At 38.1% G+C, this 18,229-nt stretch overlaps 2 protein-coding genes across 3 annotated transcripts in view; both read right to left on the reverse strand.

The window, feature by feature from the left end:
- The window catches only part of GNGT1 (G protein subunit gamma transducin 1), a 130,873-nt gene that overhangs the window by 100,750 nt on the left and 11,894 nt on the right, over nucleotides 1–18,229 (reverse strand). The window contains exons 2-4 of one of the 2 annotated variants that reach the window (XM_064575261.1): nucleotides 17,655–17,757; nucleotides 13,231–13,440; nucleotides 7,658–7,867 (exon numbers count right to left, since the gene is read on the reverse strand). In XM_064575261.1, coding sequence (XP_064431331.1) covers nucleotides 13,312–13,440; nucleotides 17,655–17,757 — 232 coding nt within the window. In that variant the 3' untranslated portion in view covers nucleotides 7,658–7,867; nucleotides 13,231–13,311. Of the gene's footprint in view, nucleotides 1–7,253; nucleotides 7,868–13,230; nucleotides 13,441–17,654; nucleotides 17,761–18,229 lie in introns of those variants that run through there. The other variant, XM_064575262.1, reaches the window with a different exon arrangement.
- On the reverse strand, nucleotides 2,517–7,154 carry GNG11 (G protein subunit gamma 11). Its single transcript, XM_045864690.2, has 2 exons — nucleotides 6,679–7,154; nucleotides 2,517–2,944 (listed from the first exon to the last, which is right to left on the reverse strand). The coding sequence occupies exons 1-2, from the start codon at nucleotides 6,772–6,774 to the stop codon at nucleotides 2,819–2,821; spliced, it is 222 nt and encodes a 73-aa protein (XP_045720646.1). The 5' UTR covers nucleotides 6,775–7,154; the 3' UTR covers nucleotides 2,517–2,818.

Consider the following 18,229-nt stretch of genomic DNA (forward strand, 5'->3'; position numbering starts at 1 on the left):
GTCTTCCCTGGTTAGGACAGTGGACATACCAAGTAGGGTATCAGGGTTTATTCTAACAGGAGAGATCCCACAGCGCTTTCCTTCTGTGTTCATTCTACTGCTTTATTAAATCAAAGACATCTTCTGATTAGTCCCTATTCTCCTAGACTGTAATACTAGAAATAGGGGCTTGTTTTTCATTGCTTATCATCCATCTAAGACTCAGTTAGAGGGGATGAGGGTGGACTATAACTATTACTGACTTAATGTTTCTGTCTTACTTGGTGGGATGAGCTGAATAGATCCAAATATACTATTAATCAGATCATATTGACTATACAGACTTATTTCTGATTCATAGGACATTAATACCAAAATATACTTACTCTCCAAAGCTTAAACATAGTAATATAAAACTTGTTCTATTTTTTATTTTTAAATAGGAATAGAAATAGGAAAGCCAATTTTGCTAATTTAATGAGTTCATAGAACCTGGGTCTCAATGCACAAAGCATAGCAACTATTTAATCAGATACCAAATGATTAACACAACTATATACTTGGAAGAAACTGAACACATGATTTAAATTCTACTTAACAAATTCCCACTTACTAAAGGTTACTTTTTATAATACACTCAAATATATAGTTACCGTATTTTTCATTTCCTTCCTAATGTAAGCTAGTAAGTTTTTAGCAGTTGAACACTTGAAAATCAAGAGGATTTTATTACACTTCTGCATATTTGCCAAAATACTATGATGAAACAGTAAGGAAAAAAAAGAACAGAATTAGATTTAGTAGAAACATCTACAAGATTGGGAATTTATTAAGGAAAAAGCAGAAGTGGGCTAAGTTGTCATCTGGCTGAAAGTACATGAAAAGCAAAGGCTAGGACTTGGAGGGGTATATGAACAGGCAGCTGAATGTGGCTAATAGAAACTGAGGGCACAGCCTTCTCAGCCATAAGTCTGAACAAGTTATAGGATAAATCCATTGACTTGGCCCTCCATGAAGAAAGCAGGTGATCTGATCTGCCTTAACAAGAATAAGAATAGATGCTTGCTTCTTCATGCAACACAAGAAAACTCCATGACTCGAGAGACCTGAAACAGTGCATTAAAGTCAAACTTCACAAGCCCCAAAGTATTAAAATCCCAGGCCACTTAAATGTGAAATGACTAATAGTAGCAACACATCCCAATACAAATTGTTCTATGGCAGTTGGAAAAATTATGCCTTTACTTTTCTTAAATCTCATCTTGGAGTAGAGCATGCTTTGGGCTAAAATTATCCTTGGGCTCTCAGTAATCCCAATTGACGTCAACACTTGGAAAACGGCAGGAAACTGAAGGAAATAGTCCCTGCTCTTGGTTCGTTGTAACCTGCTCTTTCAAAAGCTTGGGGCATCCTGTTCCCTCTCAGAGAGGGAAAAGGAAAGCAATTTCAGAGCGAGGAGGCTGATATGCATTAGGAAGCTGCTAGAAGTCACGGGCACCTCTCTGGCTTTATAAGTTACACTTTTGGGTCTAAGCAGGAGAAAAAAACCTAGTCAAGGACAAACCTGGGCTTCTGGTGCCACATTTAAAATTGCAGGGCGCGTTAGTGACTAAGCCCATTAGAATTGGAACTTACCTGGAAGGGTTTTGGCTCAAACGCTGAACAACTGCCATTCAAAAAACAGAGGGAGAGGGGGGAAAATGCTTCAAGAGAAGAAGAAAGGTTGCTTTCTTTGAGGTCGCTGCTGCATGTGCCTTCATAAAGAACTCAAGTGGGCCGTGTACCTTGGGGCATTGCACCCAGGGGCTAAAGCCGTGGCAGCTACCATCCTGCCATGAAACGTTAAGCCATGGACTGGAGAAGGCATTGGAGACACCTATCACTGACAATGGCTAAAATATATGAAGAATGCCTACAAATCAATGAGGGGGAGAATAAAACAAGCTAATTTTAGAAATGGGCAAAAGATTAACTGGTCCCTTTGGAGGAGAAGGAAAGGCGGTATGGTTGGCCTAAGCTTGCTGGAAAAGGCTGGTAGGAATAGGTCGGAGCCAGGTATCTCTGTCAATGCCACAGAGCCAGAGGGTCACCGTGCCCAAGACGGGAAGATCCTGTGGGAGGTGCAGCTCCCTGAGGGTGGACATGCAGGGCTGACCTCCTGGGGGCTTCTCCTGGACCCCAAACATGGCCCTTCCCCAAGAGCACTATGAAAGCAACACTTTGACCGAGATCTGTACGGTGAGTGGTAATGCGGCGCTCGGGTGCTAATGTGGTTCCTGACTCAGACAGTCCGTCAATGTTAGGAATTCTACTCACTCGCTTCCCTAATAGATAAAATTAGATCAGAAACATTCCAGAAGTCAGAACTCAGTATTGTAAACCAACTGAGATTTGAAGTAGAGAGCTGGATTAGAGAACTTATCTATCAAATCCCCTAATCCTTTGATACATGTCCCAAACACGTGAAAGGTTATGGGGAAAAATATAAAAGTAAATGCCAAAAAAAAAAAAAAAGTACCTTTTAAAATTGCCAACACTCATTTTCCAGAGATAAAACTTTATTTAAGGCATCAAGCAATATACTGAAAGAAGTGAGTCATGCACAAGTAATGTCCTTATTTCCGTAATTGTACATTTGATACTCTCTGCCCTCTTAACAAGGGGGTATAGTGAGCAAAGATGAGAAGCACACAGCTTTTATACATAACCGTATCAATATAAGTGTTTAAGAAAGTCCTTAAATTTTGTTTTCCTTCTTTAAAAGGAATTTCGGTTTTATTTCAGAAAACCAAAACAAACTAGTTCTTCTACTGAGGATGAAATTTCTCTCCAGAGTTACTTATGAAATAATACAGCTGCCTTTCTCCTTAAAAGGATTCTTGTCTTCTGGAATTCCTTTCACCAGAGGATCCTCTCCAGAACGTTCTTCAATGTAGTTCTTTATTTCTTCAGAACATTTAGACACCTTAAGGAAAAAAAAAAAAAGAATGAATTAGATCAGGATTGTCTACACTTCATTACCACCCGTTAGTGAAATTAATATAATTGAGTACAGCTAGCATTTTAAAAAATGAAATAGTATAAAAATAGTAGCGCAAAGCATGTATAATATATACGCTATATACGAATGACACAATCTACGTTAAAATATATTTCTCACTATGGTGAGGGTCAGAAAGCTTGGAAGTCATTGTATTAAACAGACCATCCCCAGCAATTTCTATCCACTGTGCCTCATATGATTTCTTTCCTCTGCTAAAATACAATTACGATGTAGTATTCATAGTATTTTATGAACTAAAACATACCACATTTTCAATTTCCCATGCTAATGAACAGGTGCAGTAAGAGATAATCCCCAAATGTTTTGGGCTGTGTCCTGCCAAAATTCTCACTTATCATGGGTGTGTGCCATGTTCTGCAATTTTACAAAATGATAGAAACACTGGAGAATGTCTGATGCTGGGGAGGTTGAGGTTGCCCAATCATGCCATTTGTATCTCTATTTGGAATTCCTTCCCATTGCTTGAGGGCAATGATCATAACTAAAGATTTATCTGAGGTTTATTAGGTTTATCCGAGATTCTTGTGTTTATATAATTAGTTGAAACTTTTTCTGCAATGGAGAAAGGATTGAGTAGTTTTTTTCCAAAACTCTCTCCTTCATAGACAGATTGCAAGAGCGAATTTAAAAAAGAAAAAGGAATAAAAAAGGAAAAAAAAAAGGATTAGTGTCTTAATGAAGGCCTATTGCTAAGAAGAAATTAGAAATAAAAATTACCGAAGCTCCAACAAACTAATAAACCTCTTAACCCTGGGAAACTGTTCCCATTGAATTTGTAATCTAGATTAGTAATCTTCAAATTGTTTTAATGGTGATCACAAAAACATGTTTGCATATGTATCCCAAAATGTATATAACTATGTAATAATATGTAATTATTTACTTATAAATAAGTACAGATGCCGTGTTATACTTAATGTGTAATTATAAAACATAAGCTGGAAACTGTCAAAAAATGAGATTTAAAGTAGAAATTTTAATATTTTACTCCCATACCCCACATACTTTTTGCACACAATGTGAAGACCACTGTTCTAAAATTTAGAACTAGGTGATGGAGTTATATGACTTAAAATGTGGTGAAATAAAAATCTTTTCAAGTACCATTCTCTTGGGTAACAATTGTTCTTATTTGTTGCTGACATTTATAGTGCATGCATTTTATGTGAATTTTCAGAAGTACAGATAAAAGTAACCATAACCTGGGGTCTGTCTCCTCAGAGATATGTGTGGATAAGATTAGAGTTCCCCCAAATTGTATCTGTTCTTATAGAGGCTTCTTCATTAGGTTTCCAAAGAGATCTGTAACCTCCAAAAGTGAATAGTTGCTCCTCTGAGCATTTCCTTCCGTGATCAAGAAGATATGTTTGAACAACAATTAGCTGGAGCCAGAATTCAGCCTGTGGATTCTGTGTCCTTGGCCTGAGCAGAGCACACAGCTCAGACATGAGCAATTTATTGACAGAATAATGAACTGGGCATCAGAACACATGTGTTTTAGTACACACCCTTATCATTATCTCTGAGGTCTTAAATAAGGAGGTACTTAGCCTCCTCGGGATTCAAGTTTTTTATTCTTAAAAATGAGAGCACTGAATGATCTCTAAGAGCCATAATGGTTGTAGAACACTAAAACTCTATAAATCGAAGTGTGTGATAACATATGTTTGAATATTATTATTAGGATTTTAGATGCCTCTCCTTGTATCCCCTAAGTTTTCTCTCCCTTTGACATACACTTGGAGTTGGAAAACTGATTGAGCAGGGGGCAGGGTGTGTCCTAAGGAGTGCAGGTGGGCAGTTGGCAGGGAGGAACGGCTCATGAATGATACTTTCAATTTCTACACAGTCAGCTGCATCCAGGCCCCTGCCCCATTTCTAATATGAAGCTTAAAATACCTAGACGACACTTGTCTCTTTTTTCTCCTATAAGTTCTGCACACTCTGGTACTAGGATATTTTAACAGTGCCATACTTCAGTCTATGCAACTCTGTTTAATATGTAACCTCTAAGATGTATTGCATGAAAAAATCTAAGTGGCCAGGGGCGCCTGGGTGGCTCAGTCGTTAAGCATCTGCCTTCGGCTCAGGTCATGGTCCCAGGGTCCTGGGATCGAGCCCCACATAGGGCTCCCTGCTCTGTGGGAAGCCTGCTTCTCCCTCTGCCCCTCCCCCTGCTTGTGTTCCCTCTCTTGCTGTGTCTCTCTCTGTCAAATAAATAAATAAAAAATCTTAAAAAAAAAAAATCTAAGTGGCCAACAAAGACTGCACGTTGCCATCCACAAAATGGGTCCCTTAAAGTTTCAAGAAACTACCCTATTCTTTGGGTCCCACAGCTTTGTTTATTCCTTTAAACACAGCAGTATTTTTAAAGCTACAAAAACTTTCAACATGGATAGAAACAACTTTGCACTCCAAAATCTAGGAAGAATAGGGATTTGGAAGTGAAAGATTAAATTTCAGAAAAAGAAACATGTAAAGAGTAAAACTCAAAAACACCTGCATTTTCCAAGTATCATTCAAAATGTTCATCCTGAGTAACAGGACTCTGTCATGAATAGATTTGCCATAACTAGGGCAGGAAAGTAAAGGAGCTTATTTACCATACCTGTTTAATTGCCATTTTTTAATTTTATTTTTTCTTATTTTTTATAGTATTAAACCATGGAGAAATGAAATTAGTTTATATTTTTCTTGCTGTGGAAAAGGACTAGATAATTTCCTTTAAAAAATATCCAAAAAACCTATTCCCGGACTATAGGTTGCCTGACTGAGGAAAAAAGGAAGAAATGCATGCTCAAGTTACCAGTAAGAAGTCAAAAGTACAAAATCTCCAACACATTTCAGTGGAGACTTCTGAACACCGAGACTTTTGCTCTCACTGAATTTGTAATCCACTTCAGTGGTCTCTAAAATTTTTAATCATGATCGCTAAAAAGAATTTTCATATGCAAAAAAAAAAAAAAATTTTCATATGCACCTCAGTATATGTATAATTATTTATAAATAAATGCAGATACTACTGTATTAGTTAACTGTGCGTACTTATAAAACAAAGTGAAAAGTATAAAGGGATGAGAGTTACAAATAAATAAAAATAGAAATTGTAATGTTTTGTTCCCAAGCCCCAGTGAGCTGTTCATTGCATACCTCTGGAGAGGCCTGGTGAAATTCAAACTTATGTAATTCAAATTACCTAAATTGTGATGAATTAAATAGTGATTAAAAAACACCAAAATACCATTCTGTCCCATTATGAAAGAGATCAAGGAACGAGATAGCCATCTGCCTTTTGCCTACAATTTGAGTTTTTAAAACCAAGTAACAGCAGGCAGATTTTTTTGTCCATTTCCCCAACCCTAGGCTCGGATGGTGTGACATTTGGCTTTAAATTACTCAGCGGACCCTTTCTCTCCTTCACCTCCTATGATTTCCCCACATCAACTGGCAGTTTCCCAGGTACCACCGAAGCCCTACTTAAGAGGAGCTGGGGGGGAGGGGGTGGGGGGAGAGCGAGAAAACAAAACCCAAAAAACCAAAGCCCAGAAAAGCGGTCCTGTTTCACGGTAACAAACCAGGAAAAACCGCCCTTGGTTCATTTCAGAGGAGGAAATACCCTGGGACGGCCAATTTACCTGTTGCCTCTGCAACTTGACTTCTTTGCGAAGTTGCTCAACTTCCAACTTCAGCTTTTCCTTTTCCGGCAGATCTTCGATGTGAAGCGCCGGCATTCTCGCCGCAGAACCGAGCCCGGGCACAGCTCTGGAAGCGCACCGGCTGCGAGCGCGGCACGCCCGGGCGCACGCCGCCCGCCGGCCGGCGCTGGACGGACCGCCTCCGCGCCGCGCTCCCAGGGCCGCGAGCGCTCGGCTGCCTGCCGGGCGTCCGCCCTCGCCGGCCCGGCCCCGCGCGCTAGCTCTCTCTGCCGCCTGCACGAGCGCGGGGGGCCTGCCCGCGAGCCGCGGAGGGCTGGGTCGAGAGGGAGCCCGAGAAGCTGCGCGCGGCCCGAGCTCCGGGCGGGACGCTGGCCCCCTGCCGGCTCCCGAACCCGCCACACCCGCGGGGCACCCGCCGGGGCTGCGGCCGACGCTTGCGGCTGCGCGCGCCCGCTTTCCTGGAGAAACAACTGAAGTTTTACTTTTTGTGCCTTTTTTTTTTTCTTCCCGTTCCCAAGTCACATCCGGGTTTTGTTTGTGAAGAAAAGGAGGACACTACCCAGCAGGAAATAACGGCCCCTCACCTCCCCAAGTTTCAAAAATATACAGCATGTTACTACTTTTCCCGGTTACACACGGACTGTGGGAAATGGGAACCTTAAGAAAAGGCCCAAGAGGAAAATGAAACAGAGCTGTAATCTCAGAAACACCCACCACGACTGTTGATGTCTGTCCGTCCAGTCTGTTAAATGCCCGAAACATCTTGACACATTTGGGGATCAAGGGGGGCATCGGGATGTGACTATCGTGTACAATTTGCAGGGCCATTTTCTGACATTAACAAACTGCCTCCTCCACAGCAGAGTTCTTACTCTTTCTTCAGGGGAATGTTTTGTAATGATTGGGAGGGTGCACGGATGATACCAGAGAAGACAGAAGCGGGAACCAAAGTTCTTACCAGAAAGCGTTTCTCCGCTCCCCATCAACCAAGGTTTGGGTGGCTGTTGACACCAAGGGTTATGAATTCCTGGCTCCTGCAACTTCCTGGATGTAGGCATTGGCTTCTCCTGGATTCACTCAGCATTGGTTTCTCCACTAGCTGGAAAGCAGGATTCACCTTGCTGCCCTTTTGTAAAGCCAGGAAAAGTGTCGGATGTGACACGTCTACCTGCAATATAAAGTTTCACTCTGACTATAAACTAATGATCCTTAATAGACCAGAAGAAAAATAACTCACGGAGGTTAGAAACCTTCCCAAGCAGTCAGATGTTTCTCTCTTTGGAGATGACCTCCTGCCTACAGAGTCAAATTCAAGTTAAGAGTGGTGGCCTGAACTGTGGATTTCAGGTACCTGAACTTAGACACCCCAAGCCACTCCCTATTTTGTAAGCACAGGTTTTTGTTGGTTCCTAATTTCTTTCTAGGTTCCACCCGCTTATCCTCAGTGAATATATTGGAAGGAGAAGAACAATGAGCTACGTGGTGAGGACTCTGGGTCTAGTCCCAGCTCTGCCACTGGCTATCACTGGAAGTTTTTTCTGGATTTTGGTTTTCTAATTTATAAAATAGATGGGGTGATGGGGCAGGGGAATGGCGAATTAGCTAAGGTATGTTTTGTTTCTAATTGCGTTTATGCATCCACATCTGATAAATCGCTTTCACAAAGGAAACTGTTTAGGAGGTTCTTTTTCTGTATTTGAAATACCACACATTCCAGGATCTCCCAGGCTCAAAGAAGTTAAATCAGCTGCCAGACTTTTCCCGTTAGTATGCGGTGAGCCAAGACAAAAAACTCACATCAGTCTCCAAAAGCAATTCATATTTTTTGATTCCCCATTGCTCAAATTTAAAAGGTTGGTTAAAAATAAATAAGTTAGTGAAAGTAGTTAACATCACCCAAATTAAATAAATTCAGTGCCCAAATTAAATAAGCTGGTTAAGTAACTTAATGTATGTCTGTTCCAAATCATAAAAATAGAATTATTTTGGCCTGGAAATTTCTTCTGTATGAAATCATCTAGTTGCATGCAGGGATAAACAGTTATAAATCTGTAGTGGTTATGTAAATTCTTCCCCAGTATTATGAGACTTAAATTGGAGATGAAATACATATTGGTGTTTTGTTTTGTTTTGTTTTTTAGTTTTTACTCTTACAAAATAATGCACGGTGCTAATACCATATTAAGTAAACTGATTAAAGTGAATTGGGAAATGCTGAAATCCTCATTCTGAAAAATGTCTTCTTGTTGTTGTTTGGTTTTAAATGGTAAAATGATGGGAACACTTTTCTTTTTAGAAGAGCATGTAGCCCCCATCCCTAAGCATGGAATTTACCTCTAAGAGAGCAACCATGGTAAACAATTTCTTGTGTATTCTCACAGAAATGTTCTATTAACAAACCTTTTTGGATAAACAAAGTTTAAAATCCATATGAGTTATATCCAAATGTCATGTTAGCTTTTTACTTATATTTTACATATTACCTTCAATAAAACTTGTTTTACAAAATAGTATGTGTACAAACCACTCTGCAATGAAAATAAAAAGTATAACCAAAAAATAACTTTTATTAGCCCACTGTCTTTTGACAAATGTTTTAAAGAAATCTGCTTAAGAAAACTAACCGTGTGGTTATTTCTACTTTTAAAGTATAAAAGAGCAAAGACCATGAAATATTTACCTTGACATGCAACCAAAAAAAAAAAAAAAAAAAAAAAAAAGGAAAAACAATTCTTTGGCTATTTTTCTTATGTATTAAGTATGTTGTTAAAAAGTCCATATAAAAGAAAATGTATAAGGAAATATCAAGAGCAGTTATATTGGAGTTGACTTAATGCTAGGTTGAACTCAAAAAGACCAGGTTCTGGTTTTACTTTATCTTGTGATTTTTTGCAAGACATAGATACTCTCTGCCTTTTTTTGTTGGTGGAAATAAATTAGGTTATTTCCCAAATTCTGCTCTTCTAGAATTTATAAAGTTAATGGTGACTGTTTAGGCTATTAAAATGATGGTTTCTAAGGAACATATTTAACACATCTTTGATGCACTCAGTTCACTTTGTTTTAGTTCAATTTATTATAAAAATCACATGGAACATTTCATAAACTCACCCATTTCATGTAACTATGTGCATAAGCTTCCTTTTCTAGATGGAGATATGTGAAGTTATAGGATGACCTATGTCTAATGCTCTGATCATCTTAACAGCTACTTATAATTCATATCAAAATGATTTATCAATTCTGCTTTTACAAGACTTTAATTTCCATTGTAATTGGTCATTCTTGTTACTCAGTTTACTCTTTTCCTCATGTTAATACATTCTTTTAGGAATTTAGGAAGTTTGATACTAGCCTTGTTTTGAAATTTGGCTAAAATCAAATCAATTCAAATTAAAATAGTAGTGTAAGTTTTTTTTTTCTTGCTAAAGCTTAAACTCATCTATGTGTACAAAATACCCACAAGTTGCAAGTATTTCAAATGATATTTTACAGTAAGTGTATATGCTTAACCCATTCTCATTACTGGTACCAGGACGTTTCGTGGACGAGCCAAAGGTTAAGGCTATGCCTAGAGTATTTTTTGTTTCCCTGTAGTCGTACCACATTCCTTTTAACCTAGTAATCCATGGCCCTGAAATAACTTCTGGAAAAAAAAAAATCACTCACTGCTTGTAGCTGTGTAGCCTGTGGGGTAGTCATGATCTCACATCCTTTTTCCTAGACTATCTTTCTCTATACTTCCTTTCGATGATTTTTATCTTATTCCAACTCCTGCAGACAGTCTGTATTTTTGAGCAACAAGAATGTTACCCTCCTGTCGATTTATTCCTTAGTTAAGCTAATAAGAATTCTGAATTCTCCAAAATAAAAAGTACTATCCTTTCCTGCTTTTAACTGAACACTTACTAAGGCAAGTCAACTGCAGAGACAATTTATGAGTTGGTATGGCAGTTTCAAAGATGAACAGAGCTTCTGGCTTGGGAAATTTAAATACAGAATCGAGAGTAAGACACCATACAGACTATAATAAAAGAAAGCAAAGCAATGTTAAGTGAGTTAAAAGATTTATAGAATACTCTTGGGATGGAGTGAGGGACAGAGGAGATAGTTTAGAGTGAGCCTCAGAGAAGGAGTAGGATTTCTAAAGGCTGAAATGAGTTAGAGTGGAGGGATATTTCAGGTGGAGAGATCAGTCTGACTAAACTGCAGAAGGTGGGGAAATGGGGTGTCATGTCAGGGATTATTTAAATACTTAAGTTTGTTGACTATAGGAAGTTTCCAGATTTTATTATAAGAGAGGACATTTATTAGGTTTTTATCTATATCTGTTCTAAGTGATTTTTAAATTTTCATATAAGAATCCATTCTATTTTTCCATTTTATATGTGAAAAAAAAAAAAACAAACCTGCTGTTCAGAGAGTTGAAGTAGAAAGTGGACAAACCAGGGTTTTAACTTAGAATCATCTGCCTCCCCAATCTGTTTCCAGTGTTAGATAAAAGCTAGAGATGTTGGTTAAGACCATACATATTACTAAATGCCATAGCCAAGACTCTAATATTTTTTTAATCAGGGGAAAAAAGATAAAAGGAATACATAATAAACACTCAATTGCACATAGAAATACCCTTGAGACAGACCACCATTAAACAAATAAACAAGTGAAGTGTATAGTATGCTAGATGGTGATGGGTGCTATGGAAGACAAGAGAGTGGAACAGGGAGATAGGAAAGGCTGAGGGGGTTGTTGGGGAGGAGTTTTGTAATTTTAAACAAGGGAAGAGAGTGTCTCCTCAGGAAAAAGATAAACTCCAATAGTGTATCCTGGAATCTCCTAATACCCAAAGCATATCTGATATGTGGTAGAGTGTGGTGTTAACCATTCAGCCAGAGATCCAGAGTCAGGACCTGAGAAACCTGCCAACTCATTTCTCTAAACCTGGATTTCCTCCATTTCAAAATGAAGGGGTTGGACGAGGCTCAGTAGATCTTTATTGAGCATTTACTACGGTCAGAGTGGAAAGGGCTGTGCTAGGAGCTAAACTTGGGACCTCCGTGAGATTCCCTTCCAGACCAAATAATAGACACTTCTTGTTTTTAAAAAGGATGACAATCAGTTAACATTTCCTTGTATTCTGATCACTGACATATCCAAAAATAGCACTGTAAATGTGAGATAGCAAAAAGGAAACACTATCAACAAAAACAGTTTCCAAGTTGCGGAACAAAAACAGTTCCCAAGTAACGGTAATCAGCACTCATCATTTGTTACAGAATCAGAGGCAATTATCTCTTAGTCATTAGCACAAAGGTAGTGAAATTTGGTTTATAAGATGCCAGGAGGAAACTGATTAGTAAGATGATGCAGAAGATAGCTATTTTTCTATCATCTTGTTCTTACACTGCTACAGGAAAAAGGACTGTACTAGTCAAAGTCTTCTTAGGGATGGGATGGAATAGCATGGATCTCAAAGGATTCTGGATATTTGTCCAGTTTCTTTCTCAGTAACAATACTAGGTAACACTTACTGGGTGTTGTTACTATATGCCAGGCAGTATGCGAAGTGCCATAATCACCCTAGTGTAATATGTAACGCCCCATGAAAAAGGGGAGAGGACTATTATTATTCCTATCCTACAGGAGAAAAAAACTGAGATTTAGAAAGAGTAAGTAATTTATCCAGAGTCAGTTAGGCGCTAAAATGCCAGAGCCAGAACTCTCTGGCTTCTTATAACCTTTAGTCTGGTGCTGGTTAAATCCACTGTGCTCCATGACCACAGACTGCCTCTTAATCCAGTTGGTATTCCGGTAAAAAGTTATATCATCAGTAACAAGTAAAAATGGTAAGAATGTAGGAAGAGGTTATGTTAAAGCCATCACTGCTAACTGGGGGTTGAGAGAGCAAGGGAAACAGAAAACAAAACATCCACAATGAAAATCTTCAGAGCACACATTCTGTCATGATAGGACTTTCATGAATCAAAAGAATAGAGTTCCTTATTCTATAAAGGAAGAGAAAGGTTGGAAAAAATATAAGGCTAACCATGAAATTTCTTACTGGAATATTAGTAGTGTTGAAAGAGAAGTTAAGAAACATAAAACATTAACTATATGCTGGCAACCAGAATAATATAGACTCGTTCATAAAACATAGTATTGTTTTTTGTTTGGTTGGTTTTTTTGGGTTTTTTTTTTTTTTTTTTTGAGAGAGAGAGTGTGAATGGGAAGGGGGAGAAGGAGAGAGGGAATCCCAAGCAGGTTTCACGCCCAGAATGGAGCCCAATGCAGGGCTCAATCTCACGACCCTGAGATCACAACCTGAGCCAAAATCAAGAGTCAGACACTTAACTGACTGAGCCATCCAGCCGCCCCCTAATAGTCATTGTTAAAGAAAGGGGTCAATCAATATTTATTGTCAATTATGTGCTAAACCCTGTGCTAAATACTTAAAGAAAAATATAGATTTATGCATTATCACATCCCAACTTTTATTAAAAGTTTATATTTATAAATTAAAAGGTTACGTACATGCTTAATAGTATTGTAATAGATGACCAAAAATTAGTACTGTCATTAAAGCTCAAGCTATTCCATGGCATTTTTTTTTTCTTATGAAATCACACAGCCTCCTTTGAGCTCCTTGAAGGGATTTTTGTCCTCTGGGATACCCTTTACTAGTGGATCTTCTCCAGATCTTTCTTCCACATAATCCCTTACTTCTTCACAACATTTGGAGACCTTAAAGGAAAGGAGAAAGAAATGACACATTTGGTTAAAACAGAATACTGCAGAATCCAAGAATGTATTATAATTTCTGTGTTCTTTTTAATGTGGTTCTGCTTTCCCCCAGTGCATATGTCTTTTCTAGGAGAGAAGAAGAAATAGCTGCTCTTTTTCCTGTCTTCCTGGATATCTTCAGGCAAAGGAGAACCATCTGGCCACACTCCAGCTAAGGGTTCTCAGGAGACACTGCCTCTAGCTTCTCTAAAGGAGATCAGAACAGGGACCAGAAAATAGCTGGCCACAAGGTCAACAGTGTCACCAGAGTAAACATTGATTAAATCTTGTTCCTCATTCCAGAAATGTGACCTGTAAAGGTGGAAGAGAATGAATAACTTTTAAATTCCAGGCTTATCACCACTCCTGAATTCTCAGAAGTATCACATATAATTTTATTTTAAACTCATTTACAATGATTGATCATGACAGTGCACTAGAAGGTGAGCTCCAAAGGGTCAAGGACCTCTGGCTGACTTGTTCACATGTATCCCAGGCATCTAGAACAGAGACTGCATTTAGTTGGTGCTCAGTAAACAAGTATTTGTTGAACTAAATCATTATTTTTGTTTATGAGCTTGCTCTTCATTCATCTGCACCATTATAGTAATGACTTCATGAAAAATCAGGCTTTAGTATTTTAATGGACTCAGCCAGAGCTTAAATGGTCCATGTACCACTTAACACACCTTTTAGAATGAGTTCATGTTCTATAACATATATAAATGTGTGTGTATACACATGCATATACACACAACCTCAAATTATTAATTTCTTTTAACGTTCAACTTGTTTCCTTTTCACTTAATCTACTATTCATGATATTAAAACGAAACTATTTCATTTCTGGCAGTCCAGTAGGTGGCCATTCCATTAGCTATCTAACGAATTTACTGTGTTTTTTAAATACAATATTTATATCATTTTTGTATGCAAATTTCCAGCAACATTAAACATAAGACTTAAGATTACTTTATAACTCTGCAAATTCATTATCTACATAATAGGAAACATCATTTCAAACTGGGGCAAGGCATTGGTCAGGTGGCTCCTTCATATGATGATACTCATAGTTTATACACAATTCTGAAATATGCAGTAATTTAGATTCACATTTTTCCCTTTTCAAAATTCAAAATTAAGTTTAGGTTCACTTTTTTCCCCACTCCTCCAAACACCAGCTATTTTGGCCCCAACCGGGTGTCAGAACTGTCCTAATTCTAGAGTCCGTGAAGGGTTGGTTTTTACGTCTATCTAGGTGCTGAGGCTATAAGGAGCAATAAATTACCTAAAATCCTATGTGAGTGTGTGTGTTCAAAAATTACTTCAGTGAGGCTTATTTTAAGTATATATAGTTTAATATAGGATTAAATGGCATGGTGGAGAGCATGGACACTGGATTCAGGCCACCCCAGTTTTGAATTTTGGCTCTACCCATTTCCCTGCTGTATTTATTGTTAGTTAAGAGAGTTCATCTAAGGTTTAGTTACGTTATCTATGAAAAAGGAAGAGCAACAATGGTTGCATTAAGTGCCGAGCATACAACGAATGCTCAGTCAAATGGCGGCTCTTTTTAACTATTACTACAAAGATTATCTTTAGTCTTGGCCTATTGCCTTGACATACAGTCATTGCAAATCTGTCAGCTTTAAAAAACTGGCTGCAAAGAGTTGTGTCTTCTGACAATACTAGTGCCTTGATAGCAAAATAGGTTGAAGCATATTATGAACCAGTCTGGCTCAAAGACATCAAATAATTATTTAAAATAAAAATAATAATATAATTATTATAATTATATTTATATTTATATATTATAATTATTTAATTTTATTATAATTATATTATAATAAACATAGTAGAAAGCACTTGCTATGTCCTAGGTATTTGTTCTCAGAGCTTTGGATATATTACCCCTTTTACGCTTCCCAGTTGCCCTCTGAATTAGATGTTGTTACTATTCCCATTTTAGAAAAGATATCTCAGGTGAGTGTTCCACAGGGAGAAAGTTGTGGAGCCAGAATCTGAACCAGGGATAGGGTTCCAGTGTCTATCCACTGGACCGTTCTATAAGGATGCTATGCCATCCTGTGTCAGAACTATAGGTTCAGGACCTAAAATTTGTGTGTGTGTGTGCGTGTGCGTGTGCGCGCGCGTGTGTGTAGTTTTGGCAGTCTGGTATTAAATTAGTTTGACTTCCAAAAACAAGGAGATTCTGAGTAGCAGGGAAAAGGAACCCCCAAACCTGATAGATGGTGATGTATGTGATGTTTGCCTCAAATAAAAACTCCCAGGTGAGCTTGCCACAAATGAATAATAAACATGAATACAATCAAACTGCCTTCAAAACAACAATCCTGAGTAAATAAATAATGAAACAGCGTTTGGATGTTTCAAATCAAGAAGAAAAAATAACTTTATTTACCCCAAAAGTTTATTTTTCCCAAATTACAAAGATTTTAACCGTTTGTTATATGTTCCAAGCTTTTTGTGCTGTTTATATATTTAATTTTATTTTTACAGCAAAATATGTTTTGCCTGTATGGAAAGGGCACCAGGGAAGTTTGAGACAATTATAAATGTAAAAGAAGCCAAAATTCCAATTTTTATTGGGAATAAGAGTCTTGAAGATAATACAAACTCCTTTTCTGCTTTGGCTTGATAAAATGAGTTTTGGAAAAAGTATAAAATATACTCTTAACACTCGTGGAGGAGTTTTTGTTCTACTTACTTTCCTAAAATGAAGAACTGAACCTTTTCCAAGCTTCAGTTACTGTTTGTTTGAAGGAAACTTTTATTCCTTTGCCATTCCTCTCCTTTTAATGGAAGAGAACTCTTGGTAACCATTTCCAAATCTGTTAGATGTTTTTAGGAGGAATAAGTGAATTCTTGTGCTTGAACTCATTTTTGTTTGCAAAGAAGGAGTAGAATGTACTCATTCATTACTAGCCATGACAGTGCTGGAGGAAATGAGGTCTTGGCTAAAAGTATTTAAACATCAAAGTATTGCATTAAATAAAGAGAAGCTTATCAATTTAGAAAAGCAAAAGCAAAATGCCTATACGCATTGCTTCATTTTACTGCTTAGCTAAAATACGGTCTCTGTCTCATATTCTTCATTTCCTTTCTCTCTCTCTCTTCCTTTCTTTTTTAAAACAACTCTATGAAAATGGAAAAACATTTTTAGTTTAGTGGTCATACAAAAAAAAGGCTGAGGGCTGGATTGGGGCCATGGAAAATAGTTTGCCAAACCTTTGATTTAGAGTCTAAATCAAGAGATAATTATGATTATTAATTTTCTTAATCTCTGATGAATTTTTGCCTGAACAATTCATTTTTAACTACATTGAGCCTTTCCAGTGAATGGTGTGGGGGAGGACAAATCATTTTCCCTCTACTCTTTTAGGTTCATGGTTGAGACACACCTGTTAATAAAAAAGGCAGATTAACAAGAGAAAAACACACAGAAATTTAATAGCATGTACACCTCCTTTATACATGGGAGAGACCCAGGAAAACGAAGTAACTCCCTGAAATGGCCCAAGACACCCCCTTAAATACCATCTCCAGCTGAAGACAAAAGATGTTGGGCGGTGGGGGAGGAAAGGCCAGTTATGGGAGGTTTTCAGGAAAAGCAGTCATCAAAAGCCCACTTAAATCAAGCGCATTTACATCCTTGCCTTCTCTACTAATAAGAGTTTTAGAGTCATCCTTCTCTTCCTGGTATAGAGAGGGAGACACATTTATAAATGGAGACTTCTCTTATAACTGTAAATATCTCTTACAAAAGGGCAACTTTTACTTGGTTTCCAGATATTCTCCACTACCTGCTGTTTCTTAAAAATAACCAGCCTAGGGGTGCCTGGGTGGCTCGGTTGTTAATTGTCTGCCTTCAGCTCAGGTCATGATCCTGGGGTCCTGGGATTGAGCCCCGCATTGGGCTCCCTGCTCCGCGGGAAGCCTGCTTCTCCCTCTCTCGCTATGTCTCTCTCTGTCAAATAAATAAATAAAATCTTTTAAAAAAATAAAATAACCAGCCTAAAATAATACTTATGTCAAGGAGGTATATTTTGTTTGGGGTGGCACATTCTGCTCCCCTGCAACAGTTCCTGACTAACCTGGTAGCCCTACCATAATCTATAGTTTAAAATAAAATTCAGAAGAGAGCAGCAATTTACCAGCATTCTTTCCAGGGGCACTTCTTTCTTGAGCTGGTCAACTTCCATCTTCAATTTGTCTTTTTCTGTCAAGTCTTCAATATTGATCACTGGCATCTTTTGCCTGCTGAAAAAAAAGACAGTTCATACACCCAAATTGCTGCACATGCTTCAGGTCAATATTAGCCAATCCTTCCCTCAGCTCTTAACTTACTAAGTGAACTGTTTCTTTGTTTTAGCTTTCTATTATAACTGATTTCTTATGAATGCTCTCTGAACAATTCCAGCACCACACACTAGCCTTGCAATTTTAAAGCTTCTTTATAATCTTCACTAATATGATTAAACCAAGCATTTGACTCTAACCACCTGCTAGTAGGTTTGTGGGGATGTGGGGAGAGGTCAGTTTAGTCAGCATATAGTCTTAAACATCCAAAGCCTTCCCTTTTGCCCCCTTTTTTTTTTTTGTGGGGGGCATGGTGTAAATGGTTGGGTTTCCAACCCTCATCTCTAACACGAGAGTCCTCCATCATATGATATATGCCATTTCAGTTAGTTTGAGGTCATTCTGAGGACTGCCCATTAATCCCCTAAAT

The sequence above is a fragment of the Mirounga angustirostris genome, unplaced genomic scaffold (genome assembly GCF_029215605.1).
Source record: "Mirounga angustirostris isolate CCGP_5_RB_7025 unplaced genomic scaffold, mMirAng1.0.hap1 SCAF_12, whole genome shotgun sequence".
NCBI lineage: Eukaryota > Metazoa > Chordata > Mammalia > Carnivora > Phocidae > Mirounga > Mirounga angustirostris.

Excerpts from the sequence above, each read along its gene's own strand:
- GNG11 (XM_045864690.2), bottom strand. The coding sequence starts at position 6,774 with ATGCCGGCGCTTCACATCGAAGATCTGCCGGAAAAGGAAAAGCTGAAG. Across the intron at positions 2,945-6,678 it reads TCAAGTTGCAGAGGCAACAG|GTGTCTAAATGTTCTGAAGA; the intron begins GTAAATTGGCCG and ends TTTTTCCTTAAG.